Source organism: Urocampus carinirostris, chromosome 12, assembly GCF_059441175.1.
Source record: "Urocampus carinirostris isolate Australia breed hairy pipefish chromosome 12, RoL_Ucar_1.0, whole genome shotgun sequence".
Taxonomy (NCBI): Eukaryota; Metazoa; Chordata; class Actinopteri; order Syngnathiformes; family Syngnathidae; genus Urocampus; species Urocampus carinirostris.
Genome location: NC_142360.1, coordinates 24,465,391 through 24,483,502, shown reverse-complemented (window position 1 = coordinate 24,483,502; position 18,112 = coordinate 24,465,391). Strand labels below are relative to the sequence as shown.

Here is an 18,112-nt window from a genome sequence, read left to right as displayed (position 1 = left end):
AGCTGGTCAGTGGCGCCTCCAGAAAAGGTTCATAGGGGTGGCCTGATGCGGCCACTTAAAAATCTTGCAGTGGAGCACCATAACCAAAACAGGGTTCCCACAGCTTAAGGCAAGTTATATTCAAGACTTTTTAATGCCTTTTGAAATCAAATTCAAGACCAAATTGACATAAAAAACCCACAGTTGAAACAAACTAAACAAAAATAACAAGAATATTAATTGCACACCATAACAACACACAATACATCCAGCCTTGTGCACATTACCTGACACGACTTTTAGCCATGGCGGAAAACCTTCGACGGACAGCCACTTCTTATGAAATGTACACTTTCCCATGGTCCAAAGTAAACATCTCTGTCCCAAGTTTCTATGTGTATTTATAGTTCCAACGCCATGTTGCCACCAAAGTAAATCAGTTAATTGATAAAAAAAACAATCGATAAATGATACTCTCTCTTTTTAGTGCAAACAAATACAAATCTTTTCAATGTATTCACATTTGAAGACTTTCGAAAATTGGATTCAAGACCTTTAAAAGCTTATTTTGGCCTTATTTTTAGAATAATGAATCCAAGGCCTTTTTCGACTTTTCAAGGATCCGTGGGAACCCTGTAAAAACCATAACAGATGCCACAAGAATCTAACAATATACTGGCAAGCAGGGTGGCCAATGGGGTGGCCAACAAATCTATAGGCACTGGTTATCTTCATTTTTCTCTACTCTTGTAAGACATGGACTATCATTGCAAAAATAGGAAGGAAAATCCAGGCCATGGAGATGCAATGCTCCAAGAAACTTGTAGGCATCAGCTACAAGGCCCATGTGACTAATAAAACAGTGTGCAACACCATCAAAGGGAACATTAGTCCCAAAGAAGAACTATTGTCAACTGTGTGGAAAAACGCTGTGGAACGGTCACGTGACAAGATCATCAGGACTGTTATAGATCATTCTCCAGGACACAGTCCAAGTGGGCAGATAAAAAGGAAGACAGAAAAACGGACGAGAATGTTAAGGAATAGACAGTTTTTAACTTTCCCACAACCCAAACTCAGGCCTGGCATCGTGAGCAGTGGAGAGAGCTGTCCAGGGCTGTATCCTCAATGGTTCCCCTACGACCTAGGAGATTAAGGGAGCCATTATTAACACTGCTTTTATTAAATGGCACAATTTTTCATCACTGAGGCTTTAAACAACTACCATGCTTATTACTTACAATTTATACATCAGCATTCTGTTGGGTTGAAACAATCCTTAAAGATGTGCTAGTGCCACTGAAATACTGCCTTTGCTCAGTTTCAAGTAAACAACCTACAGTCAAGAACAATATGCATAGTGAACCCGGGTCTTATTAAATGTATAAATCAAAGGGAGAGCTTCTACGAGGGCTTCTGGGAACCTGGTTCGTGTTAAGTAAAATCCTTGTAAAAGAAAGCTTGGCGGTATCAGCTCCATCACGTCAGAGGGACCTTTTTCCTCTATTTTTAAATGCAACAGCAACAACTCTGTCTTAATTAGGTCTTACACGAGAACTCAAAAGCTTTAATTTGAATCAATTCATTCTCCTCGAGAGAATTGATCAAGGTCCAGGAAATACTGCTCAGTGAAGCAGAAGGAAAGACTGCTTGTCGCCTTTTCCTTTGAGGATGGCTTAATCCACTGGTTGCCCACAAAACGAGATGGCGGACGACACCATCTGCGTGCGTTATCAGAAACCTTTCAAGTGCAATGCAGCAAGGCGCCCGACGCTCGCCACATTCAAGATACACAGCGAGTGGGTAACCCCTGCCAGTATCTGCATATGTGACAGACACCTTCACAAGTCCGTACCCCTGACTTTTTATACTTTGCTAGAACTTTGCTTGCTGTCCCTGTCAAAAGAAACTTTTCTCCAAGTGCAGGCACGTCATCGCTGCAGGAACCGAGGTGCACATTAAAGAGAGGAAAAATTGCTGTGCGTGAGCAAAGGAGCCAATGGAGCACAGACGGAGAATAGACGTTAACTACCAACCTTCATCTTAACCTTCAGGAAAGAATTCAAGATGAAGAGAACATTGCTCATTTGATCAGATGAGATTTCAGAAACTGCCAATAAAAGTGAGACTGTGAATGAAATATTACCTAGCGTGTAGCACATTTGCTTGTTACAAAAAAATTAATTGGTCCATTACAGCACCTCACAAAAAGAGGTAGGAAAGTGTTAAATTAAAAACCACAAGTGAAAAGTTGGAAGCTAAAACCTGAAGTGGGCGTGAGTGATAAAACAGAATTATCATATCACAATTTTTTATTTTATTCTTTAAATCAAATCACGCTCCCAATTTGAGTACGATAATTTTTGTGTATTTTTCTTTTTGGAATAATTTTCTAATTTCTGCCAATTTAGTTTTCATGTTAAACTAAAAGAAAAATGCAAGTTTAAAAAAAACTGTGAAGTGTATTTAATTGAATTGAATTGTCTTTATTGTCATTGATAAAACAGTTAAAATTATATGTAAACACGAAATCAAGCTTGTATTTGGTATTTATTACTTACTTGTTTTATTGTTTGATATTTGTGTCTCCCGAAGTCCAGAATCAAGAGTCTCCAGCTGGTACAAAATGCCGCAGCGAGGCTTTTAACTAGGACAAAAAAGTCCGATCACATCGCGCCGATTTGGGCTAACCTGCATTGGCTCCCTGTTAGCCTAAGATGTGATTTCAAGGTTCTCTTAGGATTATACAAAATCATACATGGACTTGCTCCCTCATATCTTTCAGATCTGATTTCCCCCTATGTTCCGGTCCGAAGCCCCCGTTCTGAGAGCGCCGGTCTTCTGGTGATCCCAAGAGCCAAGAAGTGTTCCGCTGGTTCGAGAGCGTTCTCCATCCAGGCACCGGTGTTGTGGAATGCTCTTCCCCCTGAGATCCGTTCTGCAACCTGAGTGGAAATGTTTAAATCTAAGCTTAAAACACACTTCTACTCTATAGCATATGAAAAACCTATACTTTTCTTGGACAATATCTCTGTATTATTTTTGATTGCAACATCCTTTGCTGTCTGGTAATCCTGAAAGGGGGATGCCACATGTGCGGTCCTTTCTCAAGGTTTCTTCATTTTCCTCATGTTGAGGTTTTTGAGTTTTTCCTTGCCCTCATGTTGGTTCCAGATCAGGGAATGGTGTAATAATAGTTTGAAAAAATAGTCTGTGTAATAACCTGTGAAGCCCTTTGAGACTCTTTGTGATTAAGGGCTATACAAATAAAAATGACTTGACTTGACTTGACTATTCTGAGTACAGCGACCTTGTGTCAGATCCAGATGGTAGACCCAAACGCGTAACGTTTAACAACAAACTTTATTGCGGAAGCTGAGAAGTCAGGTATGGAAAAGCAAGCGCCAGCAATCTGGCGATCGCTGGGAAGGAGGAGCAGGAAGCTCACGGGATCGGAGCGTGGTCGGAAGGCGGAAATACGGGTTGAGTAGCCGCGGCGGGAGATCGAAGTGTGGTCGATGGGCAAAAACGAGTTGAGGAGCCGGGACAGGAGATCAGAGCGTGGTCGAAGGAAGGAAAATGTCAGGGAACCGGAGACAATCGTTAGTTATTATCTACATTCTACAACAGATACTGGTAAGGATGGGACAGAAAGGAGCCAGAGTCAAATAGTGCTTGCCTTGCATGTGAGGAGTTTTGCTGACGGATTGACAAGGAGTCAATGTAAGTGTTGAGTTTAAATAGGAGGGGGACCAATCGGGCAAGGAGCATTATAATAAGTATTAAAGACTTGAAAGAGAAAAAAAAAGAGAAAAGACTATACGGATAAAACGCAGAAAAACGTTTTTTACAACGCACTGCTAACACAGTGGCGGCTTAAGTTATATTAATCGTGCTGGTGTAACAGAGTTGAAATTTGATTGTTTTGAATGTTTTTTTGAATTCTCACAAAATCTGTGTTTTTGTTGTGTTACTGTTAATATTCCGGTACCTCATTCAGTTGTTAAGTCATGGGCGTCTGCGACTGTTTTTTTTCGTTTGGCACTTTATGGGCTTCAGCGCTTGCCGTAGCTTAAGTGATTTTTGTAAGCGTTGAAGGTAAGCTGTGCCCAATATCAGTTGGAAAAAAAAATGCATATTTTGCTAGACATTTGAGCTGCTTTCGAAATTATTTTTGTATATAAAGATATATAAGTTGTTCTAAATGATGTGTATTAAAAAAGCACTAAATAAGAAGTTAATACAGCTTGAAATGAAAATGCAACATGTTTTGATGCAAACACGCCACGAGGTGCGGCCTGTTGAGTGATGACCCGTTCTTTTGTATCTTCAATATTTTAGATAATTGCAGTCGAGAACAGAGACCCCTGACTTTTGTATTGTTTTATTTACTGAATGCAGGTACGTGGGAAAGTTATGTTCATTGTTATTATCGAAGTTTCATTATTAATGTGCTCGCATGTTGTCTGCTTGCCGTTGCTTAAGTGCTTTTTGTAAGCGTTGAAGATAATTGCAGTCGAGAACAGAGACCCCTGATTTTTGTATTGTTTTATTTACTGAATGCAGGCAATAAACCAGAGATTGTGAAACCTTGTGTCGTGCATGAACGAGGGTCGCTACACTAGGATTAGAAATGAAAAAGTGCAATAGTACAATAAAAAGAACTGCAATAACCAACTGATAAACACTTTCATCAAACAAAATTGGTTAGTCAATATATGTCACTGTACTGCGTCACAAGCACACAGTTGCTGTACAATAAGGAGGAACTCTACTACTTATCTACTGCAATCCAATGTTACGGAGGAATGTTAGTGAGCTGATCATAAGAAAAAAAGCAAATATAAATAATACCTAATTGGGCAAGTTCCTGTGACACACTAGACAAAGACTCACGGGACGGCACACTAGTGTACCCCTGCATGCACTGTCCTAGATATGCCATTCATTTTAAAACATTTCACCCACACAAAATGATGGAGTTGTATTTATCCTACAGTTGACATTTAATATGTTATATGTGTTCTCAAACATTTTGAAGAGTTCTCAGCCCGTAAACTAAACTCCAAGGCCATGAGTTGTTTTTTTATGTACAGACTGTGTTTTTGTTCTCACATACCAACGAAATACATCCTGACCTGGAATCCCATAACTCAAGATTGTTCTTCACCAAAGAGCCTGGGAAAAAGGAGTTTCCCAGGACCAAGGTCACCTGTCATCATTGGATGGAAAGCAGACCTTCGAAAGAAGACTAATCAACTCTACGTAGCAAAGGCAAAAACTGAATATTAGAAGGGAGGTTTTTCGAGGAGATCCTCAGAGCCAGAGCCGAGCCGAGCCAGAGCGCAGCAAGCAGGGCAGAGCGAGCGAAAAGATGTCTAACAACAGAATGTCGGCGGCTCTCAATATGATGATTAATAAAGTAACTAATTATAAAGAACCGATTCTCTTTGTCCTATATTGCAGAGCGTTTTATTAAAAATGTTGGGGACATGAACCTAACATTTAATTGGTCCTTCGAAACCGGATTCCAAGATACCAGATGATTCCAGGACGCGAGAGGAAAATCCAGGAAAGACTGTGGCCACAGCATAAAGACCCTTTTTCCGGGACTGGACCTTCCCTCGCGGGCTGGGATCTGACGGTTGACGGAAAGCCAAGGACTTAGAGAATCGTGAGTAAAATTTATTCGTAACATTGTGTGCATGTAGATAACCGGTAAAAGAAATTGACTCGCGAGCGGGGGGGGGGGTAGATTCTTAAGGTTTAAGAATCCTCCGTCGAAAAGATTAAGAATAAAATCTTAACAGAGACAAAGATTAAAGAATCCTCCGTTGAAAACGAAAATTACGGTGGGCAGATTCTTAACAGAAAAACCCTGACAATTCTAGACTCTATCAGGTAAATAGTTTTCAGACAGTTAAAATTCCGCGGGAGGTGTGGACTCCCCTAACCCAGCGCTTTAAAGTTAGTTAAATTTCACAAGGATGTGCGGAGTCCTCTGTCAACTGAAAATAAGTGGAAAAAGAACAAGCGATGTAAGAGCGTGATCACGATAAAAAACAAGACGTCTGTGTGATTGAGAAAGAGCGAATGAAATATAAAGTTGCCCCTGGGCAATTGTATTTTATAAAAAAAATAAAAATAATAATAATAATAATAAATACTCGATGAACTCATAGGTGAAGAGTCATTTATAGGGAAGACCCGACCGCAATCGAGCCTCTGTGTTACTGGATAAAAGTGAGAAATTTGGGAAAAATATAAATGAGCTATTTAGATGCGTTAAATCAAAATAATGCCAGAATAATACCGAAAAAGATAAAATATTCCTGTTTTCAGTTCAAAAAATTGGTAAAAAAGGACTGGGAAGAATAGGAAAAATCTAATTGAGTGAATTGAAATACACTAATTTGAGATAAGGTCATTTTTATACCAAAAAATATTGAAAAAATTGTTTATAAATACTTTTTTTTTTTCTCTTTCAATTAAAATGGAAAAAATGGATTGAGTGAAATTCAAATGAGTAAGATAACTCATAAATAAATAGATGCCATTTTCACATTAAATAGGTGAAGCTAAAATAGTAGATTTAATTGGTTTAAAGAAAAAAAAAAAAAAAAGGAGAGAGAAACATAAAGGGGAAAGTTAATTAAATATTAAGAGAGATAATTTGGTGAAAATTAAGTGAGACTAACCTTAATACAATAGATTGGAAAAAAAAAAAAAAACTTACTTTTTCAACATTGAACTGTTTTAAATCTAGAGTAAGTAAATGGGTAGAGTGGAGCACATTATAGAGTGCTTTTGAAGATCTTCATTGACTTGAAATGCGTTGTTTAGATGCAAACCATTTGCGATTTATGGCATTACCTTTGTGGAACTACCGTAATGTATCCTAAAAAGGAGGATAACGAATATACAGGGCCATATAGTGAACCGCGTCGATTAATGGCTGCTGCCTCTTTACTGAGGAAAGAAGAGCAGGCACACAGTAATACGCCTCGCTCCACGCCGCCCCCACAATATGCCAAATATCATTCACATGCGCTAATACCCCCCAGGCCATTTACCCACTTCCGAGGAGAAGCCGTGAAGAGGGTAGGGTTTTACCGCCCGATTCTCAATGGCTAAAAGGCCAAGTGGACCCCCTTATTGACAGAGTAAAACATAGATATAGATAACGAGAAACTGATTAATCCTGAGTAGGTCAGATCATGGGTCATAGCACGGCCTTGGCAGTGATTAATTAAAAAGGGAGTTATTTTTCTGGGTTGAATAATGGTTTTAAATCTAGAAGGGGGATTCACACGTGACACCGAGCAAGCTGTGAATAATTAAAAAAAAAAAAAAAGAGGTGAATATGAGGACGCAGGAATTAAGTGGACACTAAATTGAGGAGAAGATAAAGTTATAGTGAAACAATAATTACACAGAAATATTTGCATGTAAGATGTTACATACAGTTGAGATTTGTGTAATATGCATTTGGTGAAAAATAGTCAAAACATGTGACAGTAATTTTATAGATAAGCTATAAAAATAAAAGAAAATTATATAAAGGATGAAAATCTATTTGAAGGCAAATGAACATAGACATAACATATTGTTTTGCTTTAGAACAAGAAATGAGAGAATTGCAAAGTATTACAATAATAAATTCGACTACAAAAATACTGTAGTGATACAAAAACTACACTATTTTGTTGCCATAATGAGAAATATTATAGACTAAAAAAATAAATAAATAAATATATATATATATATATATATATATATATATATATATATATATATATATATATATATATATATATATTAGTGAACTATCGTGAAAACACTGCAAAGGAAGGAAACGTTTGATTTTACAGCAAAAGTGTTGCTCTAACGATGTTTTTGAGTTTCAGAATTTTGGTTCTTGTCTCATTTGGACTCAACAATCCGCTGAGGAGAAAATGGAAGAACGGTGAGGGAAAAAAAAGTAGCATTACTAACGATGATGAAGATATTTGATATTTGAATGGGATGAACGATGGTAAGTGAAAAACCAATTTTTATGATATTAAAGGAATATGTCAACAATAAAGGCGTTACAGGTGAGAACCAGAAAAGTTTTGTGTTCATATTCGGCCGGTATGAACCATAACTATGATAAGTAGATCTCATCTTGTTGGAATCCATCACAGCGATCATCGAGCAGCGATTGGAGGACACCCTGAACTGGTTGCAAGCCAATTGCAGGGCACACAAAGATAGACAATTCACTAGCTCATTCACACATAGGGACAATTTGGACCAGTCAGTCCACTTGAAATGCATGTTTTTTGAAAGAGGAAAGTAAACCGTAACAATGAGAGCATGCAGGCTGGCTTGGAACACACACACCTGTTCCCAGGTCCTTAGTAATGCCGCACACGTGTTGGCCACTGCGCCACCGTGCTGCACACACATATATAATATATATCTCATCTCCTCTCAGCAGCTGCACCGCTTATCCTCAGTAGGGTCTCGGGGGTGCTGGAGCCCATCCCAGCAATCATCAGGCAGTGGGCAGGGGACACCCTGGTATATATGATTTTTTTTTAACTGAACTATCAATAATGATAATATGATAGGAATTTTGAATTCCGTGTACTAGCTTGCTAAAAGATTTATAGATCTTGGCAGAACCCCTGAAATTTAGTGATACAAAGATCGAACTTATAAATCGGTGACAAATATAGTAGATATCTGCGTATTCATTCAGTTTTGATCATCGAATTATTAATTTATGTTCTGCATTTGTTGATGGTAATTGCGAATAACAGGCCTGTCTTTTTCCATTTTTCTACTTACTGTACTTTTCTTTAACATCTTAGTACAACATAATTCGTGATATCAATCATCAAAGCAAATGAGCCGTTTGAAAGCAAGCTCTCTTTGATGAATTGAACAAGGAAAAAAGCCGTTTGTCTAATAAAAAGACTGACCTTCGCTCGACAAGAATTACCAACAACAATGACGTAATCTCGAAGCGACGAGATCTCATTAGCTAAGATCGGCGTGCAGGAAAATAAAAACTCGTACAGCAAATTCAAAAATGCGTTAAATCTTTGTTAAAGAGTAAACTAAATGATAATGAAAATTTAAAGGAAAAAAAAAAAAAAAGGTTGCGTACCCAGCGTAAATGATGCGTTTAAGACAGGTAAATAAAAAAAAAATGAAAACACTGAGAGTATAATACAAGATAATTATACAGAATAGTATAAAAAGAAAGAATATTTGAGTGAACAACTAGACATTTTTCGTTGAAAATGCGAATAGCAAAGGGTAATAACTTTAAGACGTGTAGTTTTGCTCTTAATAAAGAAAGGACGATTAAAGCAATGAAGATGACTAAAAACGGTCCATAATTTTAGTGTCAATCTTCTCGTTCGTAAATGGACAAATTCAAAAGAGGCGTAATACGTAAAAAGATTATTTCCTTAGTTGTTCTCGTATTCAATAATACATTACTCTCAATAAAATAATCAAAATTTTGAAAGAAGTTTGAAAATGACGACAAACTAACACAGAAAAGAAAATTCAAGATTAGAAATCATTAATAACGTAGCTGAAGCTATTTCAGTCAATGAATGAAATGTTTCCTTTAAACAAAGGAAAAAAGAAACGTATTAATAGTCGGACCAGATCATGTTGATCTGTATATCCTTGATCACAAGGGATCTCGAAGGGCTGCATAGAACATAGACTAATGCGTAGAAGCAAAGATTGTTGCGCAGAATAAAAGATATGAATAAACAAAATAAATACACTCAACAAAATGGTTCATGAGTGACGGGTATGTATTGCTCTATATTGAATCAATAACAAAAGATTGATTATGATTATAGAGAGAAGAAAATACAATTAGAAAAGTTATGACATTAAGTTCGATTTGGCATTTTTAGAGATTTTTTAGATCTTTTGAGATTTTTGATGTTTAGATAGTGTGTGGGTTTGGAATTTTGACAAATTTAGCCCAAAGGACAATGATTACACACTGATTTTTTTTTTTTAGAATGAGTGTTACGATTGACAAGTGATAAGCAAATGTGTAACAAATACTGACTTATGGTTTGGTTAAGTTAAAAAGGGAACGGTTTCTATGGAAGAGCATTTTTACAGTAGAAGACAATAAGAAACTGATCAATCTTGAAGAGAGTCATAGGAAATAAAAGTAACGGATTAGTTGATTTCGAGACATATCGGGCTAATTTAAGAATAATTGCATGGGAAATAAATGGGTAGAAATTGATTAAACTAAGATAATGTCAACTAGTACTTAAATTTAGAGAAAAATTTAAGACATAGAGTAATCCGGCCAATTCACTAAAAAAATCCCACTACGTAAGCACAGTGGAATTAACGAGACTCTCAAGTGCCAGTGAATTCCGCAAAAAGACTCTTTCTAAGTCTCCAAAGGACATATAAATCTGTCAAAAAGAGGCCATGGACTAATTTGCTGAAAGAGCCAAAGACATCAGTCATCCATTGTCTGCGCCGCTTATCAACAGCGAGGCCAAGGGAGTGATATGGAGCACATCCCAGCTACGCTCATAAACAACGAGCTCACGGGAGTGTGGGGGTAACACACACGGCGAGACGTAAAGTGTTGGGCCTGCGGTCGAAAGGTCACATGTCCTTTGAATGTGAAGAAGAAAGCTCTGCTGAGCAACACCAAACAGCGTGACTAGGCCAATATAGTGTTCAGACATAAAGTCAAATAGATAGATAGATAGATAGATAGATAGATACTTTGTTCATCCCCGAAGGGAAATTCACATTTCCAGCAGCATCCCTGAGCTGAGAACAAACAATCGAGAACAATCGAAAATAACACGGGAGCTGCTGGAGTGGCTGCCATTCGTGACGGCGCCGGAAGAAACGATTCAATTTGAATCATGTACAAACAAACAAACAAAATATTATTGCATATGGTAGCAGTTCTTTTTTCGAGCAAAATATAGAGTGGTTTTCGAGTGCCCTCTTGGAAACAAATGAAAATCATGGAACTTCAATGGACGCTCAGATGCCAATTTTTGAACGCTCATTGCAAATCCTGTTGCGTTTTTGCTTTGGAAAATAATTGTTCATAAGTATGAAACTGATTGTGCTTACTTGAATAATGATTTGTGTTTATGGTAACTGTGTGTACAAAATAATGTATGCCATAGCAGCAGTATTCTTACCTGACCCACTCAAGTCACTGTTTAAACAGCATAACTGGCTTATGGATAGATGCGTACCGCATATCTCGTTGTGCAAAAAGAAGAGCATCAAATGGCAAGACTTGGAAAAATTAGTGTACAAAGGAGAAAGGCTCTTTTCTGGTCGGTGACAGTGCAGTCAGAAGTACACTTAATAGAAGAACAAGAATGACAAATCTTTTTAACCGGAGAGGACGAGGAATTCCCGAGAAATTATGGTCTCAGGGGCCTACTGACGTGGGCCTTGTAAAAGGGGCATCCCCTGTAGTAGTCAGACCAAAAACAGAGCATCGCCCTAGAATAAAACAATATCCACTCAAGCCAGATGCTATGGCTGGGATACAACCAGTGATTGAAAATTTAATAAAAGCAGGGGTGTTAGTGGAATGTGCCGACTCCCCAGTAAACACGCCACAACATGCACTCTTGGTTAATATCGTGGACCTATAACAACTCTGTGACAGTGACTGTGCCACCAAATGCCACCATTGTGATGTCCATACCGATAACCTCTTTAAAAGGGTTCCAGTGAGGCAGTCTAGGGAGACAGCCAACACATATTACTGGGCAAGGGTGGGAGGAGTACTGGTGGTACGTGTTTGGACACGGAGCGTTCCAAGGGTGGGAGTATTTGGTTATAACGGAAGCAGGGGAGTACTGGACCCCAGGGGACAGCTCTGAGGCCCAGTATTTCAAAAAATCGGGTTAAATTGCAGCATCAAGGAAGCAATTTACAACTGACTATAACCGTTACAAACCAGACAATTCGACCTCCGGGATCAGATTTTTTAACAGCACGTGCTGGGGTTTCACGTTATGGGCCTGGTCCTCGGGCATGGACCCCTTTTTTCCCGGTCGTAGTGTGTGTAAATGACAGTATGAAATCGACTGATCAGCCAAAATTAAGTAACTACTCTCTAACGACAAATATCACATCAGTAAGCATGTCAGTCAAAGACATTGATGGGTGGTTCAAAGTTACCACAGGAATTTCAAGGATAGATAACAACTGGTTGCTAATGGCTGAGCAGGCGGCACATGCTGTCATGACGGATTGTGTTGTGTGTATGGGTGCTCGCCCTCTTTTGAGAGTTGTACCATCCACTCTGAACTCAGAGTGCCTGATAAACGTAATGAATAATGCTGTACCAAACGGAAACTGCTCTTTCTGGGATCAAACCTACCCCATAACGACAGTTGAAAAACATAAGCCTGTGTTTTCTAAAAGAGTAGCTCAAAATAATTTTACCTGTATAAATAGAACCGGATTTGGTGACAATATAAGTAATCTGAATAGTTCACAATGTCACCAAATGTTGACAGTCAATATAACATTTAAACCACTCTCCCGGAGTGACATCTGGTGGTGGTGTGGAGGAGACAAGTTGTATGATAGACTACCGTACAATACCACAGGATTGTGTGCATCTGTGTCTCTTATTTTACCTGTGTCTATAACCGCCACCACAATCCCTGAATTGCTAACATCTGTTAAGAGCTTGTTACCACATGCATGGAAAAGAAAAAGGTCTACCTATGCCTGGAGTGACAATGATCCTACATACATCGACAGCATCGGGGTTCCAAGAGGCGTACCAGATGAATACAAATTAGCAGATCAAGTAGCAGCGGGTTTTGAATCTTTGATTTGTTATTGGTGTACAATTAATAAAAATGTTGACAGAATAAACTATATCCATTTCAATGTGCAGAAGTTAGGAAACAAAACAGAACAAGGTTTCTCCGCCATACACGAGCAACTCTCTGCTACCTCCCTCATGGCTTTCCAGAACCGGATTGCTGTTGATATGCTACTGGCTGAAAAGGGAGGGGTCTGTTCTATCTTTGGTGACCAATGTTGCACGTTCATACCGAACAACACGGCAGCAGACGGAAGTCTGACAAAGGCCCTGGAAGGCCTCAGGTCACTTAACAACAAGATGAAAGACCACTCAGGAGTTGACACATCAATGTGGGATGGTTTTGGAGATACGTTTATGGCTATAGCCGTTTTTGCGGCAATTCTCACATTGTGTGGATGTTGTTGTATTCCGTGCATAAGACTAATTACAACAGCTCTTGCCCCAATGCAGGCAAAGATGGTACCTTTGTATGCTCTGTTGCCCTCGGACACCGATGCTGACGATGACTCTGGCAATTACCATAAAAATGACGATGGTGAAAATTGTAATGACACAAATGTTGATGATGATTGCCTGTCTCTGCATTTTCCTTATATTTACTCAGATCCTGGTCATTATGACGACAACCTCTAAGTGTAACAACTGTTGTTGTGTTCATGATTTCTCTGTTGAAAATCGTATTGCGAAGTGACAGTTGAATGAAGTATTAAATCACCGATAGGATAAAGAGGAGGGAATGATGGAGTTGTATTTATCCTACAGTTGACATTTAATATGTTATATGTGTTCTCAAACATTTTGAAGAGTTCTCAGCCCGTAAACTAAACTCCAAGGCCATGAGTTGTTTTTTTATGTACAGACTGTGTTTTTGTTCTCACATACCAACGAAATACATCCTGACCTGGAATCCCATAACTCAAGATTGTTCTTCACCAAAGAGCCTGGGAAAAAGGAGTTTCCCGGGACCAAGGTCACCTGTCATCATTGGATGGAAAGCAGACCTTCGAAAGAAGACTAATCAACTCTACGTAGCAAAGGCAAAAACTGAATATTAGAAGGGAGGTTTTTCGAGGAGATCCTCAGAGCCAGAGCCGAGCCGAGCCAGAGCGCAGCAAGCAGGGCAGAGCGAGCGAAAAGATGTCTAACAACAGAATGTCGGCGGCTCTCAATATGATGATTAATAAAGTAACTAATTATAAAGAACCGATTCTCTTTGTCCTATATTGCAGAGCGTTTTATTAAAAATGTTGGGGACATGAACCTAACACAAAACCCCATTTTATATTTTTTCCCATATATTTCCACGTGTGATTTGATTTACCTGCATCTTTATAACGGCAAATTCATAAAAAGTGAATGCACATTGAATACTTGTTGAAGGTAACGCCGTTTTGACAGGCTATTGACATTGAAACAGCGAACTCCATCTGACAAGAAATATATTTTCAAAAAATATATCAACCCAAGAATGCATCCTTTCAAAGCAACCAAACACGCCACCAACAGATACATGACAGCATCGCAACTACATTGTTACCAGTCAACCAATGAAAAAAAACGAAGCAACGGAATTAAAACCAAGACTACTGAAATACCATAACAATACATCAGAACTGGACCACATCATTTAACTGCTTTGTGACTAGTGACTTTCGAGGTCGACAACTCCCATTTCTCAATGTGACAAAATGAGGATCGGGGGACAAATAAAAAGTCCGATTGGCAGTACCTCAAATGCAGGGCTGCTTGTCACAACAAAGTCAAACAGTCGCTCTCAGGCTCGCCATATAGCAATGTGTTGAAAGCCTTTCATGATGACAGGTGTCACTTAATGCACATCAAAAGCACAGGCTCACTGCTAAATACAGAATCCCATTTAATCATATACTAATTCATACTCTAATTCTTTGAAGATTTATTGAATATACAGTGGAACCTTGGTTCTCGACCATAATCTGTTCCAGAACCCTGTTCGAAAACCGATTTGTTCAATCACCGAAATCGTTTTTCCCATTAAAAGTAATGTAAAATCGTTTTAATCCCTTCCAACACCCTGAATGTTTACCATGAATGTAAACATGAAGCTAACCTAGGCTAATCGTACGTTCGCATTAGCGTAATCTTCCGTGCGAAAGATTACGATAACATGAACGTGTAAAAATTTTAAAAAAGGATTATATATAGGATTTCTTACCTTTGTGGTGGACGGTGGGGAGAGAAAAATCATCAAAAGTTTTTCAACCTCTTCCAAAACTTGCGGCAGTTGCTCGCTTATAGTGCTAACTTCCTTAGCCGCATCACTCGATTTCACAGCCTCCTTATTTTTTACTATCGTACTGATAGTAGATTTAGCCATGCTGTATTCACTAGCAAGATCGGAAATTCGTGCACCTCTTTCATATTTAGCTATTATGTCTTTCTCAAAGGCAATAGTTGTTCGAACAACTTGTCTTTTTTCACCTGTCCTGCTTGCACCGACTTTCTTCGGAGGCATGATTAGGGGCTAAAACACCCGTACGCCGCTCAGCATCGCACCCTAGCGTACCGGCGTTCGAACTCCGATTTTTTTGACCAAACAGCGAAACAAGAATTTCTCAAAAATTCTGGTCGAACACCAATTTGTCCGAACTGAGAGGCGTTCGAAAACCGAGGTTCCACTGTCAATAGGAAAAATGCATACAATGTTTTATGTTTGAATGACTGTTATGTATACAAGCATACATCAACTATATATTGGGAGTAATAGTGACTTTGCATAATAGTCAGAAGATCCATCCATCCATTTATCCATTATCTTCTGCTTATCCGGGGTCGGGTCGTGGGGGCAGCAGCCCCAGTGGGGCAGCTCAGACCTTCCTTTCCCCAGGCACTTCATCCAGCTCATCCGACGGGATCCCGAGGCGTTCCCAGTCCAGCCTGGGTACGTAGTCTTTCCAGCATGTCCTGGGTCGTCCTCCTGCCGGTGGGACATGCCTGGAACACTTTCCGAGGGAGGCGTGTAAGAGGCATCCTTATCAGATGCTCGTGCACCTGAGCGGTTTTGTCTCAATACAGACGAGCAGCGACTCTACACAAAGTTCCTGCGGGTGAACGAGCTTCTCACCCTATCTCTGAGGGAGAGCTCAGCCATCCGGCGGAGGAAACTTATTTCAGTCGCTTGTATCCGATATCTTGTTCTTTCGGTCATGAACTCTTGGTCATGAGTTGAGAGTGTGAAGGTAGATCGATGGTAAATTGAAAGCTTTGCCGTTCGGCTTAGCTCCTTATTTACCACAACAGTGTCCGCATGATAGCATGACACGGGACCAAATCGTCTGTTGATCTCCTGTTCCATTCTACCCTCACTCCTGAACATCAACCCAAGATACTTGAACACCCCCACTTGGGGCAAAATCTCATTCCCGGCCCAGAGAGAGCATGCCACCTTTTTTCATCTGAGAACCATAGATTGGAGGTAATGATTAATCCTGGCGACTTCACACTATGCTGCAAACCACTCTAGTGAGAGCTGAAGATCAAAGCTTGAAGAAGCCAACAGCACCAAATCATCTACAAAAAGCAGAGATGCAATGCTTAGGCCGCCAACCTGGATCGTTCCCCGCCAAGGCTGCACCTAGAAAATCTGTCCATAAAAGTAATGAACAGAATCAGTGACAAAGGGCAGCCTTTGCGGAGTCCAAATCCCACTGGAAATGAATCAGACACTGCCGGCAATGCGGGAAAAACTCTGGCACCAGTCATACAGGGACCGCACAGCGCGGATAAGACTGTCCGGTACCCAGAGCACCCCCTACAGGGCTCCCCAAGAAACACAATGGAATGCCTTCTCGAAGTCCACAAAAAACAGGTGGCGGATTGGCAAACTCCCATGCACCCTTGAGGACCCTGCAGAATATGTAGGTCTGTTTAACTGTTGTCTAAAAAATATCAGTATCATGTGGTGTTAATTATATTTTGTCCATCAATATTTAATAATTCCAAATAGACTGTTAGCTTCCCCGATTGCAGCGCTTCCAGATGTGTGCTTTCATATTAAAGCATTTAAAATTCAGACTTCAGCCATTAGTCGTTGTTAAGCTAGAAGTCTACCCGGAGTAGTTCACAAAGAATCTTGAAGGCCGTACACAGTAACATCAATGTTCGCCTTGGGCAATGTCACCAGTTTCACAAGCTATGATTGGCTACGAGGCGGTAATCCACCAAAGTGATCACTAGAACAGCCGTTTAACATACAACATACTAAAAATGACCTGCACACGTCAACACATTGTTGTGTTGATTTAGTCTTGAAAGTTCAGAAAACTAAGCAAGCAAGCTTTTCTTTCACAAGTCACTTTCAGCGTACATGTAAGATCTTAAGCTTGACTAAAATTTCGGGAGGGTCCGGGCCTAAGTGTGAATCATTATGTTCGGGTCGGGTTGACCTTCTCCCTCGGTGGCGTTCTGAAAATAATCCAAAAGTCATTATTCTTTTTTTTTTTGTCTTTTTTTGTATGGTCTTGTATAATTTAGATTTTGTTACAAAAGGCAGGCTTTACGTGTCACGCCTTTGCGGTGTACTGACACTGGTAAATCGGGTGTTTTATTTTCATATTTTGTAATATTTTTTGCCGACTTCTGTTTCCCTGATATCAGTACTCATTCCCTTCCATTACTGTTCCAACAACGTGAAAAATGTATATCTTGTCTATATTTTGAAAAATGTGTAATCGTATCTTATTTATCGAATTATTTTTAAATCATGTTGCTGCTAAATTAAATTGGAATAGTATTTATTGCACCATTTTCCCAAGGCTGTTGCAACTCAGGCCAGTCTCCAAATACTTCCTTGTAATTATCCTTGCTTATTAATTCTGACGTTCTTTTTATTCTATTTCTCCCTTCTATGTCTTTATTACGTGTTTATTCTGGAGTGCCATGTCTATTCTCATTACAAACATTATTCACTATGTTGTTAACAATCACAATGAAGACAATTAATAATTCAAATTATAATTATGATTATGGTTCTAGAAATCAACAATGTATTGTTGTCTAGTTTGCTGTTTGTACGTTAAGTCTTTGATCTACTAAATTCTCGACCTTCAATGTTTTGACTTCACAATGTTCCTTTTTGCCAATTTGTCTCGGTGTTTATGTTTGAGTGCTATATTTTGTATGTTTAAGGCTTGTATAAGTAACCTGTATTGTTTTGTACTAACAAATAAACATTTGGTAAAAAAATATCCTCTATAAAGATAAATAAAGTGATCTCTTATTTAC

General features: G+C 39.2%; 1 protein-coding gene across 1 annotated transcript; it reads left to right on the top strand.

Annotated features, from left to right (window-relative positions):
* The first annotated feature begins 10,748 nt into the window (after positions 1-10,748).
* On the top strand, positions 10,749-16,053 carry LOC148355284 (endogenous retrovirus group FC1 member 1 Env polyprotein-like). Its single transcript, XM_088350212.1, has 3 exons — positions 10,749-13,179; positions 13,270-13,385; positions 15,905-16,053. Exons 1-3 carry the CDS (start codon positions 12,086-12,088, stop codon positions 16,051-16,053), a joined length of 1,359 nt encoding a protein of 452 aa, XP_088206338.1. The 5' UTR covers positions 10,749-12,085.
* The last annotated feature ends 2,059 nt before the right edge of the window (positions 16,054-18,112 follow it).